The sequence below is a fragment of the Nannochloropsis gaditana genome (genome assembly GCF_000240725.1).
Source record: "Nannochloropsis gaditana CCMP526 unplaced genomic scaffold scaffold710, whole genome shotgun sequence".
NCBI lineage: Eukaryota > Eustigmatophyceae > Eustigmatales > Monodopsidaceae > Microchloropsis > Microchloropsis gaditana.
Window position 1 is genome coordinate 1 of NW_005803243.1, and position 15,363 is coordinate 15,363.

Sequence of the window (15,363 nt, forward strand, 5' to 3'; positions counted from 1 at the left end):
TCCCTCCCTCCATCCGTCCCTCCCTCCCTCCTCCCTCCCTCCCTCCCTCACCTGCCGCAAGAAGGCCGTAGACCCTGTTGCCACCACCTTCCCCACTAGGGCCTCCTCCACCAACGCCTCATCGCGAAACAAAATGAGCTCCCCCCCCGCCCGGGAAAGGAGGGCAACTACCTGTAGAAGGAAAAAGGGAGACGGGGAGGGAGAGAGGGAGGGGGAAGAAACGTGAGGAGCAGGAGAAGCGACATAATACGTGTTTGAGGTTGGATAATTAAGGATAAATCATCGCCCTCCATCCCCTCCGCCCTGACGACGGCCTGCGCCCTCACCTCCTGGTCCCGGAAGAAAGCCGGGGGGTCCGCCTCGAGCAGGTCGAGGAGACGAGCAATGCGGGCACTGAGGGAGAGAGGAGAGAGACGGTGCATGACCGGAAGGACATAGGGAAAGAGGGGCATGACAGGCACGGGGTCCGCATCGCGTTTGGAGAGAGTGAGCGGGGTGAGGGAGGAGAGCGCGCACACTCAGACAATCGGTCTGCTCAGACTGTTCGGCACATCCCACCAACATGCAGACAGCACTGCCCTCCCAGCCCCTGCCAGCCACAGAGTCCGGGCACGTACGGGTCGTCATCGAGAGCGGCGAGTTGCGTGAGGCGTTGGGCCGCTTCCACCCCCCGCCGACGCACCGCGCCCCGCCAGATGAAGGAGAAGGAGGCCAGCGCCGAGAGGGCGACGAAGGCGGTGGAGGCGCCTGTGGGGCGGGAGTGGGGAGGGAATGGCCGAGGGAGGTAAGGCTTAGGGTGGGAGGGTGCTTAGCCTGAGAGATTCTCCTCCCAGCGCGGTCTATCTGATAGGGACGTGACGCTGTCCTCCATTCTTCCTTCGGCCCGATCCTTCCTACCAACGGCCATCCCTTTCCACCTCCACGCCCTCCTCTCTGCTAACCTTCCCCATAACAAGTCCCCGATTCAATCTCAAACGTCGCCTGTGCCTGCACCGTGCTCAATTACCTGTGGCCTTCCGCGCCAGCAACCCCACAGAAGCAAGCGTACCCACGCGTCCCTGCCCCGCCACAGACGCCCTCCAGCAACCGCTGCCACTTGGTGGAAGACGATTGCAGCGTCTTGAGTCGCGCCTCTTCCTGAGCACGACGCACGAGGGTCTTCGCGCGCAGGATGTCGGCCTTGATGTGGGCAAACGGACGACGCGGACGGTGTCGCTTGGATGGACGCTGGTTTCCAAGGTCTGCCCTCACACGGGTAGAGGACGAGGAAGTCGAGTCTCCTTGATCCTCCCTTCGCGCGTTGCCAATTTCCTTCTCCTCCTGTTCCTCTTCTTCCTCCTCCTCCTCCGCTGCACCCTGCCTGTTGCCCTCAGCCTCTGCCCTCCGCCCATCCCCCTCATCGATTTTCTCCTTTTCGGCCACATTAATCTTGTCACCTGCGGTACGCACAAGACTTGAGGGCGCCTTAGGCTGGTTTAATGCTCTATAATTTGAAAGTTTACCCTCATGGACTGTAATTTCCGCCTCCTCAGCATCTACACCTTCCCAGACCTCGGGAAAAGGTCTTCGACGACTGCGGAAGGCAGTGCCGGCATTCCTGCTGCCGCTACTCATGCCTGTGGGCGCTTAATGCTCCTATTTCAAGATGTTGCTGGTTAAGATTAATTTAAAAAGGCTCAAAGACATGTCCCGGGGAGCTTCCGAGTGTATTCTTAGGGTGGTCTCTGCCCTGCTCTTGAGGCAACGTGACGGACTTCTGATTGCCCCCGTCCACACGCCTTGTGAGTCGAGGCCATGTTAATAAAACGAGTTAAACAAAAGTTTCTACTTCGACCTACGCAATCTCGATGTTTTTTTTTTTAACTTATCAATTTTTTGGTACCCACGTTTGGGTTATCCTCTCTCGTCCTGCAGATAGCACGAAACTCGTAACCCTCAGACCCGCCGTAGCACGTAGATATTGGAAACTTTGGCCGGCTTACCCTCATTGGTCAAAGCTGCCGCCGTCAAAATTCGTAGATCCTCATCTACATACGTGAGCTTCCATTGCCCTGCCTGCCCTGACAGAGGCTTCTTGTCCACAAGTGGGATGCCAAACACCCGGAACGTGATGTCTTGGAAGATGACCTTCCACTCGTTTGCGCCCTTCACCTCCCAAGTCGCCACCAGGGCACCCTCCACAAGTCCACCGAAAAGACGCACGAAATTCACGTAGTCTCCTCCGGCCGTGTCGATCTTTTGCAGCACCTGACCCACGAAAGGGCCGAGCTTGCCTGCTGAACCTCCCGAGGTGCTAGTATAGACCAGGCGCCACGTCCCGTCCACCTTATCACTGGTGGCAATATTTTTGGTCGGGTTACGTTTGATCAGCTCCGACGCAAGCGACAAGATCTTCGCCTTGTCGCTTTCCGTGGCTTTGAGTCCGTTGTCCTTGTTCTTCGCTACTGCGTAAAGGTCTTGCTTCAAAGCCGCCACCGCTGCAGCATCAGCAGCAGATTTCCCCTTCGACCCGTTGTTTTTAGACAACACGGAGGTAAACCAGTTGCTGTTGGCAGCCAAGCTCTTATACGCCTTTGGTTGCAGGTCTTTCGGCTGATGCGTGTGCAGTGGCTGTCTGACAGGCACGAAGGCCGTAGTGATGGTTAGGGAATACCCTAACAGGCAGCAGACCAATGATAAAGCGAGCCTAGTCATATTCCGTGTTGCGTTTAAACTAGAGGATCAATCAGGTGTTGGGTATGCAATAAGCGCGTGGCTAAGTCATTATCTTTTATTGACAAGGCTGTGCTGGCAACGTACTACATCCTTCACGCGATGTGTATTAGGGAAACGGCCTCAACTAGGCGTATGTCAGGGATGGCCAGACATCTCTTGGATGATTGAAGTGGTTGAGGTTCATACTGTAATATTGGAGGCTCACAGGGTTAGGGATAGTATTTTCAACTTTTCTGTCCGTCCATGTCACTCACCCTTCATCGGCCACGAGGGCACTCCTGAGGGGGACGGTCTTCCAGCACTCTTCCACCGGGCTCCGAAGGGCTCGGAATAGGAAGGAAGTGCATATGTCACGTTTCCGTGACTGGACCTCTTCTCGTCACCAAAGTTGGAAGGGTTGTCTGACTTGTGTAGTACAGACAGAGGAGATTATACTATAGAACTGATTCTGTTCGAGTATAGTCTTACACCAGCACACCAAGCTGTCAAGGTATATACATCGGCGAGTCCAAGATCAGAGTGTGATTCCTGGTTTTTCCATTACGATTTTCGTTTTGGTGTGGGTTTTTCAGCTTTTAATGCGAAGCAACATGAAGGGTGGTATCTCAGTGGCTGAAATATGTCTGCACTTGTGGCCGTTAGGACCATGGATGTGTGACCACTCGTGATAGTCGAATTTCTGAAGCAGGACCTCTACCCAGAACAAGAACATGAGTCCTGGTAGCGATGATGTAAAGTACTCATGTTCTGAATTGCTTTTTTCAGACAGTTTTCATAATCTCACATCTTGTTGCTGAAGCATACTTTCTATTTTGACCTCCTCCCTCAGACGACTTCTCCAGGCCGTTCTTTACGCCTCATTTTCGCTTCTTTATCACATGTCCGTGGACAGGCGTCATGAAGAGAAGACGGCTACAGGATGAGAACATACAGAATAATTGCATACACAAGACTAGTAAAAGAGGCAATAAGAGCTTGAACACTTTTAGGTTTCTTGCACAATCTATCCTGCTGCTCGCTCTTGCCCTAACTCTTCGCGTCCATGCTTTTAAGCTTCCTCCACTCGGTTCCCAACGCGACCGTCCCCCCCCTCCACCTCTTCCTTCTTCATCCGCATCAAAAGTTCTAGTGGTGGGCGCGACGGGACGCGTAGGTGGCTTGGTCGTGAAAATCCTCGTGTCAAGAGGATATCAAGTCGTGGCCCTTGCCCGCGACCCCGACAGCGCACCCGCCAAAGCCCTGGCACTTCTGCCTCTCGCGCAAGAAGATGAAAAAGGGACGGTCGGCAAGGTTACTATCATGAAGGGGGACGTGACGGATCCTTCCTCGTTGCTTGCACCAATACGTGGGTGCGTGGCGTGCATTGCAGTGAGTGGGGCCAGTCGCGTCACGCATCCTCTCATGGACACGGCCGCCTTCGTTCTCCACGCCATCCTGCATCTGATCTCCTTGGCCAAGCGAGCTGTCACTCCACGGGAGTGGAGCGCTTCCGACTCTTCCTCTTCTTTTGACTCCCGCTATCACTCCGCCTCCTCCCTTGCGACCACTTACCCCAGGGAGCATCCCTACAACGTCAACTACCTCGGAACGCTCAACCTCCTGCAGGCCGCCCGGCAAGCTGGCGTGCCCAAGTTCATCCGCGTCACGGGCCTGAGTGTGGGCTACTCGGCCTTCAACCCCATAACCTGCCTCTTGAACCTGGTCATCTCCTTCGCAGTCCGGTGGCAACTAGCGGGAGAGCGGGCGATCCGAGCCTCGGGTGTCGATTACACCGTGATCAGGCCTGGGGCCCTCACCGACGCAGCGGCGGCACCAGAGAGTCTGGTAGGGAAAGGGGACGGGGGGAAGATCCCAGTGGGGAGGGTGAGTAGGGAGGACGTAGCCTGCCTGTGTGTGGCCGCGCTGGAGTCTGCAAAGGCGTCGAACATGACGCTGTCCCTAGCCGGGTCCAAGGCGGGAAGAAGAGAGGTGGGGCATAAGGGTCCAGGAAGCGTGGAAGGGCCTTCGTCGAAGTCGACGAGCAGCTCGGGGCCTCTCGATTCCAAGGCTGCCTTTCCCGCGCCTGGGCCCTCACGGGGCATGAACAACGACCCCCTCTGGTCCTATAAAATCCTCCTCCGCCGAGAAGGACGTCCTGACGTGACTCCCTTGAGTCCAAAGCTTCACCGACTTGGTGTTTGTATATTCGTGACGGCGGTTTCAAGCCTCGGGGTAGGCTTAGGAGCAGGGCTGTGGAAGGGTGGGCACGCACTTGGGCGATGGCTCCGACAGCGCGCCTTGCCACCACAAGAAGGAATTCCAGCCACGATGAGGGGGGGTTGCTGGAGTTTGGCGGGTATAGGTGCGCGGAAGGAGAAATGACTCAGCGGGAGGTTGGATGGGCGGGGAGGATAGAAGGGGCGGTAAGACTGTATTTCTCGCTTTGTGTGACATGGTTCTTTGCCTTGCGCTTTAGTTGCCTATTCGGCGGTGCACCCGCATGTATTCTTTAGTCTTTTTAGGTATAGGTAAAATCGTAGAAGAGAACTTGTGTATCAATGCCGAGAAGAAATAAGATAAACACAGCGTCACTATCAAGCGCCACCACCTCGCAGTGACAGGTATCGAGTTCAAATTGATCAGCTTGGTACTAAAAACGCAATTGATTAAATTGCAGTAATGATCGCTCCTTAATTTTATTAGGATGAAAAACCTCGATTCATTTTAATCACTATGTCACCTGAAAGAGAAGGGTCATCCGTCTTTCTCCGCAACAATCCATTCCCTTTTCTGTGTCTCTGTCCCTGTAAGGGGTGAGCGTCGATCAATTGTCCCCTTGTTGTCGCGTAGAGACGCCACCAGGCCTCCGCGGGTGGACAGGAGACGGTCGCGTTGGGCTTTTCAAAACACTTGTGGAGGAGAATGGGGCCTCTATGTCCCGCGAGAGTGGCTGGGGCATGCCGTCATCTGCCTTTTGCCCTACCGGCCGCCTCCAGGAGTCCTCGCTTCCATTGACAGGTATGCACGCCCCCGTGCCTTTCCCCTCTCGCCCTGGCCCCTCATCTGGTCTATGCTCCTTCCTCTCTTGACCCATCTCCTGTCCCTGCCCCGGGGCCAGCCACCAGAAGAAAAAGATGACAGGGACGAGGATGCAGGCGAAGATGAAGCACGTCCACGCAGCGCCCGTCTCACAATGATTCAAGTCCCCCCCCTCCGTGCACGAGATCTCTCGTCGAGCTGGCAGCTTCTCGAACATGACTCCCCCCAGAATGGGCCCGGCAAACTCCCCTAAAGACGACGCGGCGCTGTTTACGGCCGAAATGAAATCCTCCTTCTCGCTTCCCGCATGCTTCAAGTAGGAATGCATCAAAGGAACGACTGCCACCACTACGAATGCGAACCCGACACCGAAGAAGACGAAGCCCAGCACCTGGTCGATCCAGGCCCCTACCCGAGTCCACGGCAGTCCCAGTAGGAAAGGAGCAGGTCCCAAGCAGAGAAAGCCGAGGACCATCAGCGTCAGGCCCATTAAAATGGATTGTTTGTAGCCGAGCCGTTTCATAAAGCCTTCCGCAAAGAGCGAGACTCCCGTAAAGACCACGCACGGGATCATGAAGGTCCCGCCCACGGCCTGGACGGAAGCCCCCAGGGCACGCTCTAAGTGAGGGAGGACGAGCGGGTCAAATAGGCCAAGGGAAGTAAAGGCGAAGACGCTGGTGGTGGCCACAACCAGAATGGGGAGAGAGGTGAGAGCGAAAAAGCTCTGTGCGGGGTGGAGGGAGGCGGGGGCCTCGAGGAGAAGGGAGGGGACGCCTAGACTTGTAGGGATGGGCGTGCGGAGGGAGAGAGAGTCGTCACTGGGCGGCTTTGTGCGCCCTTTTGCAGGCTCGAGGCTCTGGGGCGCATCGTCTTTGGCGGGGGAGGTACCGGTAGAGGCCGTGTCTCCGACGGATGTCAGGGAGGGGATGGAGGGAGCGACGAAGGGAAAGAGGAAAAGCTGGGCAATAGGAATAGCCCCCAGGACAAGATTAAGGTCACGGAAGCCCATGTAGGCGTAGAGAATGGCGCCGAGAGGAGGACCCAGCTGTTTTAAATGGAAGGACATGTGAGCGGGTGAGGTCAAGGCCGAAGGACGAAGGCGAGCAGAGACAGACGGTAGAGCGAGGTCAGGAAGAGCAAGAAAAGCGTGTTTCAAAACATTAGAAGAACAGCTGAAACCTTTCCCATTGAATCATAATCACCAAGACAAGCCAAAAGTGACTTACAATGTAACCCAACCCGATGGCGGCTTGGTCGAGGCCCACGTCTCTCTCAATGTTAATGGAGACTTGCAGAAGCAACGCCATACCTGCCACGTTAATACAGCCACCACCAATTCCTTGAACCACCCGCATGATCATGATAGAGGTGAGGTCGTTGCAAAAACCGAAACCTACGGTGCCGCCCCCAAGGAGGATAAGGCCGCTTGTGTACACAAAAGCACGGCCGAAGCGGGCGGAGGCCATGCCTATCACAAGGCTGGTTAGAAAAAGAGAGAGCGGATACAGGGAGAATATGACACCAACAATGGTGGAGTCGGCGTTGAGATACCTCTTCGCGTGATCTGGAAAGAAAGGCACCATTGCAGCCGACAAAATTTGGACGATGAGCTCTGTAACGATTACCATGGCAAGAACTGTGTTTCGGGTACGACTTTGCCTTCTCTTGGCTGTATTTGCCTCAGCTTGAGCATTTGCTTCAACCGAGTACTTGTACGAGGTGGCACAATCGAGGGATGAGGAAGATGGCTGCAAAGCGGGGAGGTGTCTTTGCTTCTTGATAGGCGACGTGATGTCGAGACGGATCTGTTGCTCATTTGACATGCATGAAGAAGAGCAGTGAGACATTGGAGGAGCAGACGGTAGTGGAACAGGATCTGCTTGTCTTTTTGTCATTTTTTTGTAGGGGTCTCTTGATATTAATCGCTATTTATTTAAGGCAGTAGCTTAAAAATGCAAGTACGCCACGCACAATGAGAGGTCGGGATAACGGCCTGTCGTATCGGTATCAGATAAGAAGTTTTATTGATCATATTGATGATTGAAATGAGCCAATAATTAGAAATGTATCAAAAGTGTGGGTTCCTCTCACCACGAGCATTTACACGCGGGAGACGACGTGCCTTGAAGGATGTCTTTTTTGGAAAAGACGGCTTCAAAGCATTGGTTTAAAAGTCATGGCTTCCCCGTCAAACTTGATCATCTTTATTTGCCTTTCTCTTAATTCATGTCTCATAATTTCAGTCAAAAGACTTAAGAAAACATCCACGAAGGTAAACGCCTGGCCAGGTGTATGTGCGAGACCCCGGTTCGGCCTTTGAAGATTTGAAAAACCGTTACTCGGGCTGATGGCAGCTTTGTCAGCTTCCCTCTGCGTCCCTTCGCCGTCTGGCTCAAATAGGGTGTTGTTGCTCTTCACGTTTTGCAAGGGGCAGAGAGGCCTTCCCTCGCTAGACTTCACTACGCAAATTCTGCTTGAACGATTAATGTGGGCTTCCTCTCATCGTAACATCGTAAGATGCACGAAGCAAAACAAAAAGGAAAGTTAGGAATGCAAGTAAACATTCTCGGTGGTCCTTAGTTTGTCGAATTCCCTTACAAGCTTTACATTTCGCAGCACCTTCAATCGTTTGTTCCTTAAATGAGATATAATAGTTCAATTCACCGTCTGCAACACAATCACGTAGTAGGAAGAGGAGGAGGACACTGTTTCTTGTGTTGCTCAGTGATTTCGGCGCCGGCATCACACAAAGCGTACAATGGCCGGAACTCAAGCCGCAGCCTCCTGTCTTGGCCCCAATCTGGGCATCACAGCTCAATGGATGGCAGCGCCGGTAAGCTCTAATTATGATAGCAATGTAGCAATGGAACACTTTTGGCTAGTTTCTGACCTACGGCTTTTTGCCTCGTTAAATTTGTATAACACCCTGTCAAACAGATTAGTGGCGTCTGTGTCTCTGCCACCATATGGTCTCTGCTTTTTGGAATAGTCCAGGTCTTGCCCATCTTCAAGGGGCGCACATTCGGTTATAAGGTACGGAAAGTCACGGGAACCAAACGACGTCAGTCGTGGGTCGACAGTAAACCACAATGATTTAGTCATGCAGAGTACATACGAATGATCGATTGAAGACACCCAAACGTTGTCGAATCCTGAAGCTTTCCAATGAGTCCGCGAATTTTCGACCACTCCTCCCTCTAGACGCGGGTGGTCGCAATCTTCCACGCATTCACCACTATGACCCTCGCCTACCGCCTATCCTTCATGTGCCGGCCTTTGGAAATCGGAGGGATTAATACGCCTGGGCAGGACATCGTAGTAAACGTGGCAGGAGGCTTCTTCCTTTACGATCTGATCTCTTGGATCATCTACGGCTACGTTATTGCAAAGTACGTGGGAGCAGGGAAAATGGGCGGCGGGCGGGGGGGAAACAAGCAATTCGATAGGATCTTAGATTGTTAGGATTATAGTTGCTCTGATTGAAACTTTCTCATTCATTTTCTGTGCGAAGCCTCTTCTCACGCTGCATCTTCCCGGCCGCTTCTTGGTCTCTTTTCCTCTTCTTTTCCTCCCCCTTCCCTGCAGATATGATTGGATGCAGCTCTTCCACCACGCCTCATGTCTCGTGGGGTCGTGGGCATGCTGGTCCTCGGGCCGCTCCGGCGCCGATGTGACTTTCGCGCTCTTTGTAGCGGAGCTGGCGAACCCCTTCATGTATCTGCGCTACTTGTTGCGGGAAGTCGGGTGGAAGGATACGACCCTGGCACGCACGAACCAGGTGGGAAGGGGGAAAGAAAGGGATAATGATGCGGGAGCTGGACGTGGCAGATGCGTCATGGAGATGTTGATGGCTCACTCACACGGGTCCCTGCCTCCCTCGGCCCCTCCCCCATCAGGCCATCTTCGCCCTTGCCATGACGCTGACCATCCCCATCCTAGCGCCTATCCTCGCCTGCGTCATCCTGATGGAGCCCAAATCCCACCCCCTGCACCAAGCCGCAGCCGTGGGTCTGGTCGTTGTGAACATGATGTGGTTCTTCAAGTTCATGACCAAGTACTGGGCGGCGGCGCAGACGGGGCCCCTCAAGACGGGTCGAAAAGCCTCGCCGAGGAAAGGAAGCGCTGCCTTGGGAGGAGAAATAGGGGGCTTGATCATGAGCCCTTCAGGTGCGGGGGCTTCGGAGCTGAAGGAGGATTAGAGGCTTGGAATGAGAACAGAGACTGGAAGAGGGGGGTTATGGGACAAGAGGAATAGAGGAGCTCGAATAAAAGATAGCTGGTGTTAAAAGGATAGCTGGTGTTCACAATGTGACTTATTTTTGGTGAAAATAGGCTGGTGAATGGTCGGATGATGTTCTGCTAAGGATTATGAACGGCTGGGCATCCGCAAGCTGGCGAGAAAGGAGATTTTCTTTGTGGAGTAGAATGACGGCGTGTAGACTTCGATGACGCCTCCCTCTCTCGGGAAGAAAAGGATGCGTGTATAGGGATAAAACGCCACTAAACGTGGCTTGAGAATGGCAAGTATAGATGAAAACAAGCAATCGTTTCAATAGGACAACGAACATGATGCTGACAAGAGCCTGGGGATGGATCATGCGAACTTGTTGGACAAGTGGCGGGCACGGGGCAAAATTCGCGCCTGGTCATCCTTGCATCTTCCCAACGCAGGTGTCTTTTCTTTTCATTTTTCAATATGTTTTTCGTTTAGGAGCTGTATATGTTGCGCCTTTTTCGGGAAGCATCGCGCTACATTTGCATCAGTAAAGGAATGCATCAGTCATAGTGCCCTCGACGGACAAAGTGGAGCCCGAGATCAGTCGACTAAACGAAATTTGTCAGTCAATATAAACCCCACTGCAGGACTCAAGTATGCAAAGCTTGGGAGTACTAGGAAAATATTAGAAGACAGCACATCGTGCGTCAATCGTGAGTTCTCTTGAGGTAGAAATCGATCTGGGCAGTGGAGGCACCAAAAAGAGCACATTTGAGTATTTTGAGCGCATGGTGAGGCGTCAGATGTCAGCTATGTAGATATAAAAACGATAGACAAGTTATGAGTGAGAATGATGGATCTAATGAGCTTTGGAACGCGTGGAGATGTCACCTGCGGACGCTTTTTTTTCCAGCTTCAACAAAGCCTTTACGCTACCGTGAAGCGTAGCGGCATGTTTTCTGACAATGGCCGCGGTACTAAATGCCAGTGACTTGCCCAATCTCGTAATACTTCTTGTAATACACATCAGGATGGATTTGAATGCAAATGATTTTCCAGGTTTGGTCCGTTAATGTGTTTCTGGGACAAATTTTTCCCACGTCCGCCGGGGAGTTCAAGCCTCCCACAGCGAGGGCGGGTCTCGCTGACAAGCTTTTTCCCGCACGCATTCAAACCTTTATCCTTGGTGTTCGTGCCTCCCGCGCAGGCCACACGGTGTGGCACAATTACGGCTGTGTCTTTGGAGGTTTCTCTCACCAGCAGGCGGGCATGCCCGGATTCTCTTGTTGTCTGACTGTTTTTGCGCCGCGCTTCCTTCACTTCTCGGAACAGTTTCCACCTACCTCTTACAGGACTGACAAGTGCTCATGCGCCTTTCTCTTTGCCTTCTGTCTCTGGCCGTGCTGGAATCTATCAAGGGGCAAACATTACGCATTCCGTTGAAGCGGCGTCCTGCTGCCCAGGTGATTGACTCCATTCTTGCGCATCCCCAAAGGTAATTTTCGCTGTGTTTGCTGGTAATGCACGCGCAAAATAAGAAGGGGAGCGAGTGCCACCCGGGCCCCTTTTAAATTCCTCCAAGCCCCATTATGCCACTACTACTTCGGATTTAAGCTGAAAATATGGCTTTCTTCATCGAATTTGACAGGCCTTTGCAGGGCACCGATGAGCCCGGAGAAGGCGATATCATTATCTCGGATGTGTCCAATGCGCAGTACTTTGGAGAGATAAGCGTGGGGTCGGACCGACAGGCATTCCAAGTTAGTGGGTGGGAAATGATTTGTAGTATTTAATTGTTGGGATACGTCATCCGAGGCGGTGACGGAGGACTTCATGACTGAATTCGGTTGCGTCTGCATGGATCACCTCAGCCAACACCACCCTGCGCCTTGACAGGTCATTTTTGACACAGGATCCTCCAACCTTTGGATCCCTTCCGAGGACTGCTTGGCGTCCTGCGCCTCAAAGGCCAAGTACGACCACGATGCCAGCGACACCTACGTGGAAAATGGGGCCATTTTCAAGATCATGTACGGAAGCGGCCCTGTCCAGGTAGAGTCCCCAACCTCCCTCCCTCCCCTCCCGGCGTTTTTTGGGTTGCCACATGCGTCCTTCCTCTCCCCCCCTTTCACTACTTTCGTAATCATCGCTTACTTCGAGGCCACCGTCCTAAATTGGTGCTGTCCCCTTCTATCCATGTTCTCCTTCTGGCAGGGATACTTCTCGGAGGACGACGTGGAGCTTGGCGGACTCACCATCTCCCAGCAGGCCTTTGCCGAGGTGACGGACGCCTCGGGATTGGGCGCAGCTTTCGCCGCCGGATCCTTCGATGGCATTTTGGGGTGAGAGGGGTGGAGGGGGACGGGCGAAAGGAGAAGGCGGGGGGGGACTTGAGAGGCAACCGACGCCATAGCCCGGAGCGGGCTGGCTTTGCTCTTCTTCGCATCGCCCCCGCGCTAGACCCCTCATCCTCTCCTTCCCCTCCTCCCGACTTCTAGCCTAGGCTTCGACTCCATCTCCGTGGGCAAGGTCACCACGCCCTTCCACAACCTGATCAAGCAGGGTCTTGTCGCGGAACCCGTCTTCAGTTTCTACCTTGGGGTGCGTGCCGTCCCTTCTCGGCCTGCCGCCGTCTTTATCATTATTCTCCCTGCAGATGGAGAGAGAGGCGGGAGGCGTTCTATGCATAGACGCTGCACAGAGCCTCCAATGCCCCGCATTTTTCAATGTGCTGTCGTGCTCCTCCTTTTCTTCATTTATTGAGCCCGTCTGCGACTCACCAGCCTCACCGCTCAATGGCCTCGGACACACAGGACAATGCCCCGGGTGAGCTGACGCTGGGGGGCACTGATCCGGCCCACTACAAAGGGGATATCCACTACGTGCCTCTTAAGGTAAAGGCAAGGAGGGGATGAAAGATGTGGGGAACATTTTAAGATTAGCAATCTTCCACCTGCTGAAGCATATTATAAAAAAGAAGAGTAGACAGCAGCATTACAGAGGATGACTGACCCGTATCCCCCATGCACTCTCTGCTTCTCTTCCCCTCGCCCCAACTCTCGTCCTCCTTGCTGCCCCAGTCCGCTACGTACTGGGAGGTCGCCCTCGAGGACGTGCAGGTCCAGGGCCTCTCCCTCACTAATGTCGACTCCGCTATCATCGACTCGGGTAAGGAACAGGGATGACGCGAGGCGGGGGCTGGGTAGGAGGCTGCCTTGAGAACGACCGTTTGACATTGTGCCCTCTCGTTCACATCCCCTCTCCTCCGGACCCGCCTCTCCGTACGGGAAAGGCACCTCGCTGATCACGGGGCCCAAGAAGGAGGTGGCCAAACTGGCGAAGCTGGTGGGGGCGACCCGCTTCATCTTGGGGGAGTACTTGATCGACTGCAACGCCCAAGGCCCTGACATCGATTTTGTGATCGACGGGTAGGCTAGAGAGGAAAGAGGGGAGGAGAGCTCGTTGGCAGCATCGTTTCTGCGCGTCAGATAGGAGAAAGTGGCGCGTCGAGGTGTGTGATTTTGAATAGATGGTCACCCATTGACCAACGTCCTGGTCCTCCTACGTTCTCTTCAGGCGCACCTACTCACTGAGCGCGGACGACTACAAGATCCGCGACGGCGGCCTCTGCCTCTTCGCCTTCATGGGCTTGGACATTCCCCGCCCCTCCGGCCCCCTCTGGATTCTGGGTAGGAAGAGGGTTGAAAAGTGGGATCACAGAGGAATACACGGGTGGTACATCGTCAAAGTACAGCGATTTTACTGAGTCAGATGGACGCCTTGGCACAAATGTTGCGGGCCATTTCCTCATGTTTGTTCAAATTGCCAATCTTTTCTCCATCAGGCGATTCCTTCATGCGCCGGTACTACACGACTTTCAATTACGAGAAGCAAAGCGTGGGTTTGGCTTTGGCGGCGTAAAGAATGAGGGGCTGCATGCAGGATGATGCTCGGATAAAGCTTAGATATGTAGAGATACGTGACTTCGTCTGCTGATAAATGTGATGGCAGTCGGAACACTCCAAAATGAGAGGAGCGAGGTCTGTTACAAAATTCGGTCGAGTGGGGTATGGTGTGTAAAAAGAAGATTCATGCGACAGCGAATTATTGCCGTATTGGCACCCAAAAATTGCGAGCACACACGTCTTCATTTGTCCGGCTCCGCCTGCATTACCCTCTCCCACATTCGGGATCGATGGGTGCAGTCACCGCTTGTACGTCACGGTGTGGGAGCATTAGGAGTCAACAAAGGATAACGAGGCCAGCGTGACCTAGAAATGTGAAACATACAAGGACTTTTTCTTTGTACACACACACATGAAGTCTTTTACCCCCTGATTGCTTCCACTCTCTGTACAAGGGCAGAGTCTCCAAGGCCTACTGTCTTTCCCCTTCTCCCTTTCCTGCCTTGTCCTGAACGTCCTCAGCCGTACCTTCCTCCTCATTTCTCTCAAACTTCTCCATGAGCTCTGGCGGGTGGAACTCGATGGGCACAAAGTCATACAGGAGGGCTCCCACACCGAGACACTCTTCCGTCGTGAGTACATCCGTCCCAATCACCACGGCAGCGTCGCCAATCTGATGCGAAGAGTGGATGCGCCCAGACAGAGTCGTATAAATGTGACCCATCTCTGCCGCAATCTTGCTCTTTCGCCAAGGTGTCTGCCGCTCCACACGCCTCCGGATGTCTGGCTTTGCCTGCATGAACCTCTCCCACATTCCTACCGTCACCCTGCCCCTGGGCTTCAGGCATAGACGAGGCAGAACCTCTTCTTCCTGGAAAGACTCTGCGAGAGGCGTGTAGGGCCGTGTTATGCGAAGACCAATAAGCATCCTGACAACAGCTCCACGGGTGGACAAGCACGCCCTCGAGCCATCCCCTGGATACACTTACCAATGGCGCGGCGGAGGTTCACACTGTGTCCCAACAACCGCAATACTTCTAAATTTTTCGCCTTGAGTCGAAAAGTGGCGTTTTCAAGCTCTGCCTTGATCGCCCGAGCTTCTACCCGAAGCACGCGTGCGTCTGCATGAGCCGTGACCAACTCCACTTTGTTCTCCGCCCGAGCCTTGATCAGCTCCGATTCCTTCTCCGCTAGTACTCTCTTCGTCTCCTCGACAGCCTTGACCAACTCCAACTCCTCCTCCGCCACCATTAATCGGGCCCTGTCCACCAGCGTCTTCCTATCCAGTCGCTTCCACGACAGCGCTTCAAACAGATCTTGTACGCTCTGCTTCTAGTATGCGAGACAAGGGAAATACACGTCTCAGCAGCCACAAGTAGCACTGAGGAGACTTCAATGGCATCCACTCAACACTACGGTAGCCTCTTCATCACTCCTTCCCCCCAACACCCCGCAAGCGTTACACTTCCGTCCTTACCTTCCCGGAGACCCCAATGCTGCCATTTGTCA

The 15,363-nt window shown here is 53.8% G+C and overlaps 7 protein-coding genes across 7 annotated transcripts; 3 read left to right on the forward strand and 4 right to left on the reverse strand.

Moving 5' to 3' along the window:
• Positions 1 to 571: 571 nt before the first annotated feature.
• Positions 572 to 1,614, reverse strand: NGA_0463900 (uncharacterized protein; the record flags this gene model as incomplete). The annotated part of the gene is made up of 2 exons (XM_005853844.1): positions 572 to 747; positions 1,003 to 1,614. One exon carries the CDS (start codon positions 1,612 to 1,614, stop codon positions 1,003 to 1,005), a length of 612 nt encoding a protein of 203 aa, XP_005853906.1. The 3' UTR covers positions 572 to 747.
• Positions 1,615 to 1,935: 321 nt separating this feature from the next.
• On the reverse strand, positions 1,936 to 3,217 carry NGA_0463700 (uncharacterized protein; the record flags this gene model as incomplete). Its single annotated transcript, XM_005853842.1, has 2 exons — positions 2,970 to 3,217; positions 1,936 to 2,654 (listed from the first exon to the last, which is right to left on the reverse strand). The coding sequence occupies exons 1-2, from the start codon at positions 2,974 to 2,976 to the stop codon at positions 1,936 to 1,938; spliced, it is 726 nt and encodes a 241-aa protein (XP_005853904.1). The 5' UTR covers positions 2,977 to 3,217.
• A 551-nt stretch (positions 3,218 to 3,768) lies between these two features.
• On the forward strand, positions 3,769 to 5,026 carry NGA_0463500 (uncharacterized protein; the record flags this gene model as incomplete). The annotated part of the gene is made up of 2 exons (XM_005853840.1): positions 3,769 to 4,854; positions 4,937 to 5,026. Coding segments are annotated over 2 exons (1,176 nt in total), but the record flags the coding sequence as incomplete, so codon positions are not given.
• Positions 5,027 to 5,518: 492 nt separating this feature from the next.
• NGA_0463800 (permease (major facilitator superfamily)) lies at positions 5,519 to 7,690 on the reverse strand (the record flags this gene model as incomplete). Its single annotated transcript, XM_005853843.1, has 2 exons — positions 6,960 to 7,690; positions 5,519 to 6,778 (listed from the first exon to the last, which is right to left on the reverse strand). The coding sequence occupies exons 1-2, from the start codon at positions 7,626 to 7,628 to the stop codon at positions 5,519 to 5,521; spliced, it is 1,929 nt and encodes a 642-aa protein (XP_005853905.1). The 5' UTR covers positions 7,629 to 7,690.
• Positions 7,691 to 8,417: 727 nt separating this feature from the next.
• On the forward strand, positions 8,418 to 10,345 carry NGA_0463400 (uncharacterized protein). The gene is made up of 5 exons (XM_005853839.1): positions 8,418 to 8,566; positions 8,671 to 8,766; positions 8,935 to 9,122; positions 9,319 to 9,511; positions 9,630 to 10,345. The coding sequence occupies exons 1-5, from the start codon at positions 8,492 to 8,494 to the stop codon at positions 9,930 to 9,932; spliced, it is 855 nt and encodes a 284-aa protein (XP_005853901.1). The 5' UTR covers positions 8,418 to 8,491; the 3' UTR covers positions 9,933 to 10,345.
• An 856-nt stretch (positions 10,346 to 11,201) lies between these two features.
• CTSD (cathepsin D) lies at positions 11,202 to 14,202 on the forward strand. Its single transcript, XM_005853838.1, has 9 exons — positions 11,202 to 11,444; positions 11,598 to 11,709; positions 11,846 to 12,291; positions 12,448 to 12,550; positions 12,763 to 12,843; positions 13,030 to 13,117; positions 13,242 to 13,377; positions 13,526 to 13,638; positions 13,794 to 14,202. Exons 1-9 carry the CDS (start codon positions 11,317 to 11,319, stop codon positions 13,868 to 13,870), a joined length of 1,284 nt encoding a protein of 427 aa, XP_005853900.1. The 5' UTR covers positions 11,202 to 11,316; the 3' UTR covers positions 13,871 to 14,202.
• Positions 14,203 to 14,326: 124 nt separating this feature from the next.
• Positions 14,327 to 15,133, reverse strand: NGA_0463600 (uncharacterized protein; the record flags this gene model as incomplete). The annotated part of the gene is made up of 2 exons (XM_005853841.1): positions 14,844 to 15,133; positions 14,327 to 14,736 (listed from the first exon to the last, which is right to left on the reverse strand). Exons 1-2 carry the CDS (start codon positions 15,103 to 15,105, stop codon positions 14,327 to 14,329), a joined length of 672 nt encoding a protein of 223 aa, XP_005853903.1. The 5' UTR covers positions 15,106 to 15,133.
• Between the last annotated feature and the right edge of the window lie 230 nt (positions 15,134 to 15,363).